Genomic DNA, 12,288 nt, shown 5'->3' with positions numbered 1-12,288 from the left:
GAGAACATCATTTTGTGCTTGTTAAGGAATCAGAATATACTGCACAAAATCAGATGAATTGTTTTGCGTTTGCACCAACTTTTATCAAGTAATTCCACATTTCTTTTAGAACTTAAGTTATTCTTAGGAATTACACAATAAATGAATACACTTTCACTGTTTAAATAAAAAAAAGAACCCACCAGTGTTGGGAAAGGAAAAGTCTCCCTAGCCCCGCTCCCAACCCCACGGATCAGAGGTGGCTGCTGAGTAGTATTTGGTGCGTTTCCTTCTAGACCTTTGAAAAGTAGAATCGGAAAGATGAATTCAACTCTTCTTCATTGTTGCTAAAAGTTTAAATGAATTTTCTGTTTTGAACGTGTTTTTAAATATGTTTTTCTTCCCCCCTCCGCCTGTTTTGGAAAGTTTGTCTTCGACGATAGAACAAGACTTGTAGACCGAGTCAGGCTTAATTGGCAGTACGAGGAAGCCAAAAAGAGGTAAGAAGCTCCTTATTGAAATTCCTGCTTTCTGTTCACTTCTTTTCTCCTGTGCAAAGACTTCCCAGCGTTCCACTGTGTCATTGTCTACTTTTTATCGGAAAGCAATGTCTGATTGATTGAATAAAAGATGAAGTATCTTCATTTATGTATAGCTTCTTGATACATACGAGGCGGGGGGACCCAAAAACATTGGAATTATCTTCTGGAGGGCGGGACCCTTGGAGTCCAGGCTTCCCCAGCTAGGTGAGTGTTCTAGAAACCCATCTGTGTCAGTGCACCATCTGGCGTTGTTGTGAGAGGCTGTGCTCAGCTTCAGTGAATGTTTCTGAAGACGCTTTGAATGCGTTTGCCCATTTCATGATGGGTGATTTACGAGCGCACCTGCCCACACTGCACTGAGTATTCGGCAGTTTTTGACCAAAAACGGCATGGCTCCCATGCCCCACCCTCCCTATTCACCCAATCTCACCGTGAGAGACTTTAAAAAAAATTTCCCGGATGGAATATTTTGCTGATGTTGAAGATATGAAACAAAAAAACCCGGCAGAAGCACTTTTTAGCATCAAAATCGATGCGTTCAAACACTGTTTTGAGCAGTGGGAAAGCGTCTCGACAGGTGTATCGCATCAGATGGAGAGCACTTTGAAGGTGACTGAGGTTCGAACATGTAAGAATGAACACTCAATTTTTTATAAATAAATCCTGTTTTTTTGGGTCCCCCATCGTAGACAAAATTCGATGTGCATTTAAAATGATGAAATTCTGAAAACCGCAAATAGTTATAAAGATATGATTTTATAAAAATAGAGACTTCTTTGCCTTTTCTTATCCTCTCGGGGAGTTCAGAACTCCCTACCTCCCGACCTCCCTGCCCGCCTGCCTGCCTCCCTTCATCCCCTCACCCTTCTTTCCTTTCATCTGAGCATCAGTCCCTCAGACCACCGTAAGCAAAATGGTTTTTATCTTTTAAACATGTGGCTTCTAACACTCTAGGTTAATGGCAAAAGTCATGTCTCTCGGTTTGGAAGACAGTTTAGTAAGGATTCGGTTAACGGTGATAGCAATACCTAGTCTATTTCATTTTGATAGAATCGAAAGGCCATCATTTCTGTTAACCTGTGTTGTAAATCATCTGTCTTCTGAAAATCGAGACTTAACCTTGTTTGTGCATTTTCAAGTTTGTCTTTCCCTCCCTCCATCCCAGTCTTAACCACAGGGCATGGGCAGAACTGAGAGGTGGTATGTGGTCCTCACAGGCGCACGGGACTGTTAGCATGTCCCGTTTCTCCCCATGTGCAGAGGGACCCTGTTTTCAATAGTCTGACCCTGGCCTAGCTTTTGTGTCCTCGTTTTGGAGGAGCAGAATGCCAAGTGGGGTGCGGGGGTCCTTTCTGGAAGCTCAGTGGTTGGGTCTGTTCAGTATACTCTATCATTCATGGGTGCCTGGAAATGCACTTTGTTGCCCTTTTAGAAAATGTAAAAATAGCAACAAAAGCTGATCATCTGACTCCCCGCTGGAGGGCAGGCTCGGACTGACATGGGCCTTTGTTTGCCCAGGCCTCTACCCGGGCCTTCCCGGCTTTTCCCAAGGTATTCGTGGTGGGCTTTCCATTTGCACATGGACCGCGGCCAAGCCCTTGCGGCTGCGTTGCTTATCTCCGAGCTCAGATTCCCCATCGAGGCTCATTCCTTCCCCTGAGCTGCCTGGGGTTTGTCAGGCGATTGTCCCTTTGGAGTGTTCCTCTGCTCATTCTCACATGTTTCTACTGGAACTGAACCCTGTGGGCGCTGGAATTCGCTGTGTTGTATGAAACGCAGAAACTAGGTGGTTGCTACACTCTGGAACATAATTGTTACGTGTTTTGCTGTGACATTTACCAAACATAGCAAGTGATTTCTTTGTTTTCCAGAGATGGTATGTTGAGATAATACATTTGGGTAAACAGTTGAGTATTTGAGAGAATTATTCAGGGGAGGTCACTGCACTTCCTTGTATCTGTTAAATGAGAGAAGGTTTTCAAGATTGCTGGAACCTTCGTTGGAAAAACACTGCAGCTACAGAGTAGGGTCCTGTCCGCAGTGTCTCAGCCTTTGCGGGACAGTAGGGGCTTCTCAGAAACGCCTTTCTGGGCTGCACTGGCACCACCTCCACGTCGGGGCCGTGCCATATGGACGTCCTGGGATGGCTCACACAAGCCCCGCCTGCCCTTTGCCCACCGGCGGTGGTCCCCGGCAGGGGACTTCTGGCCACGTCTGGAGACAGTTTGGGTTGTGACAACCCTGGGGGAGGTGCCCCTGCCATCTAAGTGCTGGGTGGGCACCAGGGGTGCTGCCAACATCCTACAGTGCACAGGGCGCCTCACACAGAGTGACCCGGCCTAAATGCCACCAGTGCCAGGGATGAGGACCCCTGCTCTGTGCTGGAGGGTTGTGACGTCTTAGTGGGGCCATCACTGTGTGATTTCCCCACAGCTGATCTCCTTGGGTGACCCCAGTAGCTTCACCCACACAGAGAAGCTGCTGGAGGACTGGGAGACTGTACTTCTACTCAACACCTACCCTGTTGCAGGCGTTTCGAAGAAATTGTGTGGTTTGCATGGAGCGACCACATGTGGCCTTTAAGCTGTTTGAGAGATCAAGTCCTTCATAGCTAACAGGACTGTGTGAGGAGGCCAGTGGTTCCGTCTGGGAGAAGGGGCACTCCTGGTCGTGTGTGAGTACGCATGCCAGGGTATATACGTGTGCTTGTACACACACACCACATGCATGTTTGCACATATGTGCGTATCTGCACATGTATTTTCTTTATTTTTATTACATAAATAATAGACACATACACTATTTTTGTCAGAGACACAGCCATAGAGACCATCTGTCTTCCGCTGTCTAATCCCGCCTCCCATTGTTAATGGCTGAGTGTGGAGCCTCCCAGTTTTCTATGTGAACATTTAAGTAAATTCAAGCCAGTGTAGTTACATATGATGTTTACCTTCTGTCCTGTGGTAACCACCCCTCTATGGCTGGACATCTAGTCGGTTCCAGTTTTTCCTTTTCACAGACAGAGCACATCTGTTAATGGGCCCAGCCTCCCAAAAGTGACTGTTTCCTCGGATAGCTACTTAGTAACGAACTGTCTGGGTCTAGAGACACGTGCATAGGAAGTTTGGGTAGATGTCACCAAATCTATTTCCAACGTGACCTACCCGCTTTGCACTGCCACCTGTGACGGTCGAGGGTGCTGGTTTCTGTGCCTCCGTAGTGTCATTAAGTTTTACCAGTTTGCACTGCTGGTGCCGCTGTACATACTTTTGTGTGACTTCGGGCTCTTTAAATTGCCATGTCTGAATTGTTTTTCAGACAAGTGATCCTTTCAAAGCATGTGAGATCCACCCTTCCTCTGTCCATAGTGGATCTCAGCCATTGACGGGGTGATTTTTGGCCCCTAGAGGATATTTTTGGTTCTTGTGACTGCCGTCATCAAATGTGTGGAGCCCAGGGATGCTGCTAAACACCCACAATGCACAAGATGACCCTGCAGCAAAAGGACGTAGGTGGCCCAGAGCATCAGTAGCACCACAGTTGAGAAACTTCACTCTTGTCTCGCCCCTAAATTTCTACTGTTTGTAGACAGCAAGGGCCAACAGGAGCAGGTGGTCTGCTAACTCAGGGCATGAGCCCGCTCCTCTGTCCTGCTCGCTCGCCTTGTTCCAGCCACGTGGGCCCGCTTGGCATTCCTCAGACATGCCGGGCCTCAAAGCTGCCAAACAAACTGCTCACATAGTGCCTGCGGTTGGTAGAATAAGGGCGCCCCAAGATGTCCATGTCCTAATCCCCAGAACCAGTGACTGTTGCTTTCTATGGCAGAAGGGACTCTGCAGGTGGGATGAGTTTAGGATCCCGAGGTGGCGAGATGATCCTGGATTATGTAGATGGGTTCGCTCTCATCCGAATTTATTCCATCTCTTTGCAAAACTCCTGGGCTTTGCCCTTGCTCTGTCTCTCCCTCCCTCCCTCCCTCCCTTCCTCTCTCCCTCCTTCCTTCCCTTCCTTCTTTATCCTTATCCAAGGACATCCTTATTGATTTCAGAGAGCGAGCAGAAGGGAGGGACAAAGAGAGGGAAAGAAATATCCATGTGAGAGAGAAACATCGATTGGTTGCCTCCCGCATGTGCCCTAACCAGGGATCAAACCCACAACCCAGGCATGTGCCCTGACTGGGAATCAAACCTTCAGCCTTTTGGTTTACAGGATGATGCTCCAACCAGCTGAGCCACCTGGCCAGGGCGGCTCTGCCATTTCTAAACCAGGAGACGTTTGTGCACTTATGTACTTCAGAGAAGTCTTTCCTTGTGTATCTAGATGTGAGATTTTTTCCCACAATTGGGAAATAGTCAAAATGCAGTGTTGTGGACAAGGAGAGATTTTGTATGTATTTGAACTTAAAGGATGTTTGTGGAAGTGGAACTCATAATTTCAAATAGTGGTGTGATTTCCAGAGAATTCTCCAGACCAAATCAGCTCTCTCATGGCTAGTTTTGTGTTTTCAACTCTGAGTCATGTGAGATGTACCCAAAGGACCGCTGCTTCCCTTTCCCTTGGGAACATCACTTTGGATCCTCAAGGCAGACCTTAGACTGAGAATATTGGATAGGATTTATTGGTTAAAAATTTTAGAACTTTTCAAGGCCAATTTGGAAGAGCAAGTCTTCTTGAAGCAATCCCGGTGACGCAGATAGCTCCTTATTTTTAACCTAAGAGCACTTGTTCCAGAACTGTGCACAAACTGTAGCTGTTTCCATAGAAACACTCGCCGTCCAGATAGGAACAAAACATTCGGCCCATCCAGCTTCTCTGTGTCTTAGTGTTTGTTGCCAGGATGGGTCCTGCTGTTCATCCGTTGTCAGGAGTCAGGGTAGTGTTAGGATTCCAGTGGAATTTGATCAGTCGCTTGGATTTTGTCTTCATTTCTCAAGTGACTGTATCTGCGTTTTGGGGGTGGGGCTCGGCTACGAGAAACAAAGGAAAGGATCCTTGACCTTGTAGCTCCCGCTTCCCCATTCAGGCCTAGAGAAAGAAGCCTGCAGATGGTCTGCTTTTCATTTAAGGAAGTCGCTCTCTGAAGATCTGTACATTCAAAGGGGAAAAGATGTGAGGGCAGGGAGGAATGTTGGGGTATTAGTAGACCCTTATGCCTCATATTCTACATTCAGACTCCTCGAATTTCCAGTGTAGAATAAAGAGTTCAGCTGAAGGAGCACTGCTTTATCGATATTTAGTTCAATCAGCTGAAGTGATGTCATCGTTCCTCTTAGAAATCTGCTGAGATTTTCTTGAAGTTTTGCTTTTTATTTAAATGGATCTTTACAAACAGAAAGCTGAGGGAGAAACCGAGAGAATCAAATCTGTAGCTGTAACTGAAATCTGAAGGCACGAGGCTCTGAGCTGACACTGCGTCCTGGAATGTGGCATTGGGATCCGTCATGTCTCATCACTGTCACATGGGCCCGCGGCTGGCCTGGAGTGCCACTTCTGTTCCAGAAAGCAGCGGTATTTTAGGAACTTGCAAAATTATATAGTAGACGGCAGGATTTGCTCTAAGTCAAATAATTAGGGATTCCTCTGGCTGTGTAACAACGCCTCCGAACTGTGTAATATAGAAACTTCACTTTTTCTTAGAAAAATGCAAATCATATTTAAGATTTTCATGTGACTTGTGACGGCCTCAGTAGTCTCCGCGGTATAAATGCAGGCTTCCATTCATGGATGAATGGTGCCTGGATTGTAACAGAAAAGGTGTTTGGGCAAAACTAGGAAAGGAAAAATGATTCTTATTTTAGTTCTGTCCACATTGGACCTGTTCGGGGAACAGAGTTTGGAAGTCACATAATAAATATTAAACCTGAATGCTTGACTGACAGTTTGCTTTCATTTCTTCACTAGTATGAGCACGGGGTCATAGATTTTAAAGCTTTTAAAGGCATTTGTGAGAGACTATATATATAGGCCATAAAATGTATTACCTATCGAAAATAAGAATCAATAAAAAATACAGTTGACTTGTATGGAAGAAAGAACCCTCGCCAATTTTAAGTTGCTCTTACTTCTCTTTAAAACTGAACTGGGGAAAGTTTCTTTTTTGTAAACTTTAATCATGACCTTGCTTTCCGTCCATGTGTTTCATTTCACTGAAGTGATATTTCAGAAAAGAGCCATTCTGGATTTTTTATTTTTATTTTTATTTTCTTGTCTTACCCAGAATTGGATGGATGGCAGTCGCAGGAGTGGGGTTCCAGCCCTGGGGTCAGCTGTTTGGCGTGGCTGTACAAAGGGGGCGTTAAAACCGTGCAGCCGTGTTTAGCCTTAGGCAGCGGGTCTGTTTCCTCCAGTAACCCTGACGCACTGTGGCTGCTCCCCGGGATGGCTCCTCTCCAGGCCAGCGGCATGCTAGACAAGACATATTGTTTTAAAGGCGAAGCTGTCTTGTCTATCCCTTGGCGAATGTACAAGAAATCATTGCAGGAATGCTTCTAGAGCTTTTGGCTTCCACTGCAGACAGACGTGTGTGTCTTTTTTGACCTGGCTGAGAGCAAGTCCTTGGTATCTGCCTCCAGAGTGTGGATACAGGGCAAGAAATTGCGTCTTATGGTAGACGCCAGGATGCTTCTAGAGTCATACATGGCTCTGAACTGGACATGCAGTCCTTCGCGTCATTGGGAAATGGAATTCTTTTTAAAAAAGCACTAGTGTTAAGCACAGAAATGCTTGCCTAGTGTTCAGTACAGCCCAGATCACTTTTCCAGATGGGTTGCACGAAGTCAGTTTCTTCCACGTTTTGTTTCTGCTCCCGAGGCTGTCCCTTGCCATATGTCCTTGCGTGTGTTTCTCGCCAGCTGTGGAAAGTTACAGTACAGTGTTTAAGTTGGGCCACATATACTTCTTTGATGCCCGCAGTGGGCAGATCTTTTGAAATTTGCCCTTTGCCTCTCTTCCCTCATGCAATTCCTTTTCTCCTCTGTCATTCTTTTTTTCTGATAGTGGACGTTCTTGAGATTTTCTCGGAAAGAGTAGCATTATCTAGGCTTGCATCTTTCCTTGTAGCATGGCAGGGGACCTGGAGCCAACTCAAATGGAATCTTGATCTCATGTGTAAACCTCCGAAATCTCAAAAGGAGTGCTTTTAAAATATGCCTGCTTGTAGTGTATGTATGAGAATTAGTATTTATTACATGGTAATGCTGCTAACTTTAGCTGGGCTCAGATAGACTTTCCTGTGAATCCACTAAATTGAAATGAAAACTTACGAAGACCCAATGGATTTGCTCATTGTTCTTCGTCTTCTGTATTCATTCCTTAGCTTTCACTTGTCTTGATCTACGGTAGAATGTTCCACAAATTTCATTGGCTATAGTGTCTGATTTGGCACTAACTTATTTATGGGTCTGCTCGGAGTGGATTTTCCTCAGGCTTTGGTTATATGACGGCCATAAATTTTCATTACGTTAATTAGACAGAGGTGGACGCCTAAGCGCAGTTGGGTCCCTAACTATTCAGCTGCCTCTGTCATTAGTTTTTTCAGTGACACGATTTGGCACCATTTTCCAACACATTTGCAGGAAATTAGTTTTAAGCTAGAAAAGAACTTGTCTAATAAAGCTACTGACATTCAAGTATTTTTTTACCTTCTTGGGGAATTGGAGGTGAGTAAAATGCATACATTTAAAGTAGTCGACTCTGGGTATTTTTCATTGGTTTGGTACTTGAAGAAGGCGTCTTGCCTGGTCCTCTGGCCGGGCTGACTGGCCCCTGCGCTCATGTCTAATTCCGGATGAGCCTGACTTGGTGCAGAGCTGGCCGGCAGGGCTTTGCATGTGGCCTGGTTGATTGGCAGCACCTCCAGGGAGCACAGTGCTGGGGAGGAGTCTGAAGTCTGGGTCCAGCAGGCAGGATGCCAGCTTTGATTAGTGACACGTGCCCTGGGCATGGGAACCGGCAGTCTTGGGAACATTCCCTCCGCTCCCCGTTTTGGTGAGGGTCACTGCATCAGTACTGAATACAAGCCCTTGAGAGCCCCAAGGCCAATGAGCACCCTTCAGACCAGGTCAGGCTACCTGCAAACAGTGGGTGTCCAACTCAGGCGGGCATCACAAGCACCTGGAGAGCTTGTCAAAACCCCGATTGCCCCACTGTGCCCCCAGAGTGTCACCCTCAGCAGGTCTGGCTGGGGTTGAGCTTTGCATCTGTAACAAGGTCCCAGGGGATGATGACATGGCTGTGGGTCAGGGACCCCACCATGAGAACCACTGCCTCGGAGACTGCAGGGCTGTGTGCGCCTGCCGTTGGCCTAGCCTTGCGGCGTGCTGTGGCCTCACAGAAGTCTTTAGGCTGTGTTCTTGGGCATGCATGCCAACCTCTGTCCTCCATGGTGCTGGGTGTGGGTCGAGTCTGGTGTTCCTTGTTTCTGCCCAGAAGCAAATAATGCTCACGTGTAGCCACACGGGCAAACGCGCGCACATGTAGGTCCGTGGAAAGCGATGGCAGAGTGCGCTTCTGCGCCTTGGGGACGGAGCGCTGATACACTTAATGCGGCCGACTGGGCCGCGCCCACGGTAGCTGGTACCCTGTCCATGCCCACGCTCCTCAGGGCTGACTCACCCTTTCCTGCACTTGCTGACGCGCGTGTTCCCTGCTCCGTGCATTCACCCCTTGTCCATGCCCTGCTCTCTGCACGACATTTGGAATTTCACACGCAGTCAAGATCTCCCAGGCCAGGGAGAGCCCGCAGAGCACTGGGCTTTGGGGCTCCTCATTCAGAAGCACTGGGATGTGTGCATGTCTCTCCCGAACTTCCTCGTGGCGGGTGTGAGCAGCTAGGTGTGGCTGAGTGGGCGGGAGGCTGCAAGCCCGTCTCATGGGTGCAGCAGTGTTTCGTTGGTGGTGATGGGAGATGAGAAGAGAAGAGCCAGCTCCCTCCTGCTCTGGGACAGAACCACATAGGAAACCATGAATCCGAAACCACACAGCACATGGGTGTGGAGGTCTGCCAGCCTTTTTGTCAGTTCTTTGAAATAAGCATGATGTGGTGACTGTCCCCCCGAGTCTCACAGACAGGGGAATTGCACTCATTTTTATACACACATTTCCAAATTCTCTATTTTGGTGATTTCAGGGTCACTCGGTGCAGTAATTTCAGTATTTACTTAGTAACTGAGTGTCTAGAATCAGTGTGACGGTGCTGAGAACAAGTGAAGATGATTTTGTAAGTTGCTGCATTTTTCTCTCTCCGTTGCTCGCAGAGTCTCAAATATCCAGCAGCAGCTGGCCCAGCTTGAGAGCGAGTCCTGGCCAGGCATGGCTGAGGCCGACAGGGACCGGCTGCAGCTCATCAGGGAGAAGGAGGGCCTGATTCAGGACCTGCAGCTCATCGTCCAGCAGAGACGGCCGGTGGAAGACGTGGCCCAGCTCGAGCAGGAGAGGAGGCGCCTGGAGGAGGAGATCCAGCGCGCGCGTGCCACCTCTGTGCAGGGTGCCACGGAAAGGTGGGCTCGGCCGCCAGACTTCCAGGAGCAGGACCCCGCTTCTAGCGAAGAACCAGCCTGAAAAGCTTCGTTGGCAGACCTGCGCATGGCTTGAGAAGGGTTTTGGTTAGGGCAACTACTGCCTGGCCAGCTTCTTCCCACGCAGAGGGAAGGTGGACGGACTGGGGGCCTTCCCTTCTGTCTGTCCACTCATCTAACCACCCGCCTGCCCATCTGTTGAGCTCCTACAGTGTATCAGGCACTGTTCACGGTGCCAGTGGTATATTTTCAAAGCAAAATGTCCTCCGTTAGTTTGGCATTTATGACTTAGACGTGCTTTTTAGAATTTAGCCACTCAAACGAAAATCACTTTGGGGACGGCATTTAGAGTTGAATTTCTTGTTAGGAAAATACGTTCTCTGTCTTTGAAATCCACCAATGGGCTGTGTTCTTACCTACAGGATTGTACTTCAGGAAAAACGAAATTGCCTCCTTATGCAGCTGGAGGAAGCTACTCGCTTAGCATCCTATCTCCACTCCCAGTTAAAGAGGTGGGTACCTTTAAAAGAGAAAGCTGTACTTAGTTACCATGTTATGAATATCATAACGGTAATGACATGTCCGGGAACTTCATAATTCCCTTTAGCTTGGTTTGCTCCACCAGAACTTAGAACTGGAAGGGGTTGTAAATACAGAATGGAAAATTGGGCACGTTATATTTTTAAGAGGACTATGAGGAGACTCAATTTGGCTGCAGAATAACAAGTCTGAAGTCAGATTTATTCAAGGATTTTGTAATGCACAGCTTCAGAAGTGTGTGCATCCATCTACATATATGCACATGGACCTTTTTATTTTGGGTTTAAGAAATTGTTATGGATAGTATTGTGGGAGTCATGGATATTCTAAAATAAGATTCGGTTGTTCACTGATAGCTCCTGTTTTCAAGTACTTACTGTATCATGAAACATAATGGTAAGGGCCTTCTATGATAATTTTCTCAGTGATTCCTTGCAGGAGTGTCAGGCGATAGGCACTATTTTTTGTCACAGGCCCCAGTGAGGAAGTGGGCTCAGCCGGTCTGCCTTTGGGCTGGGCCTTGAACTCAGGCGTGACGCCTTCATGTTAACTACTGCTCTCTACTGATATTCCAAGAAAACGAAGGAAATATGAATGAGGGTGCCTTACAGTGTTCACAGGTGCATGGGAGTGTGAGGCAGGAACAGACGATCTTCGGGCTGCTTTGCTAAAGGTGTGGGCTCTCTCATTTCAGCCTGTCTGCCAGCACCCTGACCATGTCTTCGGGGAGCAGCCGTGGGTCCCTGGCCTCCAGCCGGGGCTCGCTGGCCTCTAGCCGGGGCTCCCTGAGTTCTGTCAGCTTCACCGACATCTACGGCCTGCCACAGTACGACAGACCCGACGCCGAGTGCAGCCAGCTTCTGCGCTTTGATCTGATTCCCTTCGACACCCTGGCACGGGATGCCCCCCTCCCAGAGCCCCCGGGCCCGTCTGGCATCCACAAGCAGAGGCGCTCCCTAGACACACCACAGTCCCTGGCTTCCCTGTCCTCCCGCTCCTCCCTGTCCTCCCTGTCTCCCCCGAGCTCGCCCTTGGAAACGCCCTTCCTCCCAGCCTCTCGTGACTCGCCCTCAGCCCCGTTGGGGGATAATTTGGAGGTGCCAAGCCTGGGAGGCGTAGACAGACTGCGGTCTCAGGCCTCTGCTCTGGGAGAGGAAGACCTGCAGGGCGCAGCATCCCTTCCGCCACATGCATTGTCCGGCGATGGGGAAGGGCCTCGGGAGCGAGGACCCCAAGTGGCTGCCATTGCCACTGGTGCAAGTAAGTATTGACAAGTCCTTCGGGTTTTCCTGGTCTTGAAAGGAAGGCACAAATGCAGGGAGGGAATCGTGCGTAAGGGCACTGACAGGAGCTGCTGCTTCAATGCCACAGTGAGCTTTAATTTCTGGGCCATTGCTGGGATGAGCAGAGCTGCTGGCCCGCTGTCGTGTGGGCTCTTCCCCGCTGTGTCCTGGAAAGGTCACTGAATTTGGCTTGTTTTCAGGATGTGCTTACTTGTTCACTGTGAGTGGAAGAGCCACGCAGTCTTCCACATTGACAGGCTGAGAGGTGCCAGGCCATCAGCGGACTGTCAGGGCGTGTCCAGATGGCATGTTGCACGGGTGCCGCCTCAGACCCGCACGGGGACTGGTGTCTGCCTGTAGCCAGGGAAATCGCTGCTTCCCGTGTCTGTGACTTCACCTCTCTCTCCGTTCTCCGTTCTTGCAGTTTTC

At 48.5% G+C, this 12,288-nt stretch overlaps 1 protein-coding gene across 2 annotated transcripts in view; it reads left to right on the top strand.

Moving 5' to 3' along the window:
* WWC3 (WWC family member 3) overlaps nt 1–12,288 on the top strand; it is a 109,671-nt gene that overhangs the window by 74,415 nt on the left and 22,968 nt on the right. For both annotated transcript variants that reach the window (XM_090264518.1, XM_090264517.1), the window contains 4 exons: nt 406–479; nt 9,776–10,018; nt 10,459–10,548; nt 11,271–11,836. In XM_090264518.1, the coding sequence (XP_090120644.1) occupies nt 406–479; nt 9,776–10,018; nt 10,459–10,548; nt 11,271–11,836 (973 nt within the window). The remainder of the gene's footprint in view (nt 1–405; nt 480–9,775; nt 10,019–10,458; nt 10,549–11,270; nt 11,837–12,288) is intronic.

This window comes from Furipterus horrens, unplaced genomic scaffold (genome assembly GCF_987537825.1).
Source record: "Furipterus horrens unplaced genomic scaffold, mFurHor1.1.pri manual_scaffold_17, whole genome shotgun sequence".
In the NCBI taxonomy this organism is placed as follows: Eukaryota; Metazoa; Chordata; class Mammalia; order Chiroptera; family Furipteridae; genus Furipterus; species Furipterus horrens.
The sequence above is the reverse complement of the archived record's forward strand: the minus strand, read 5'-3'. Positions and strand labels throughout refer to the sequence as shown.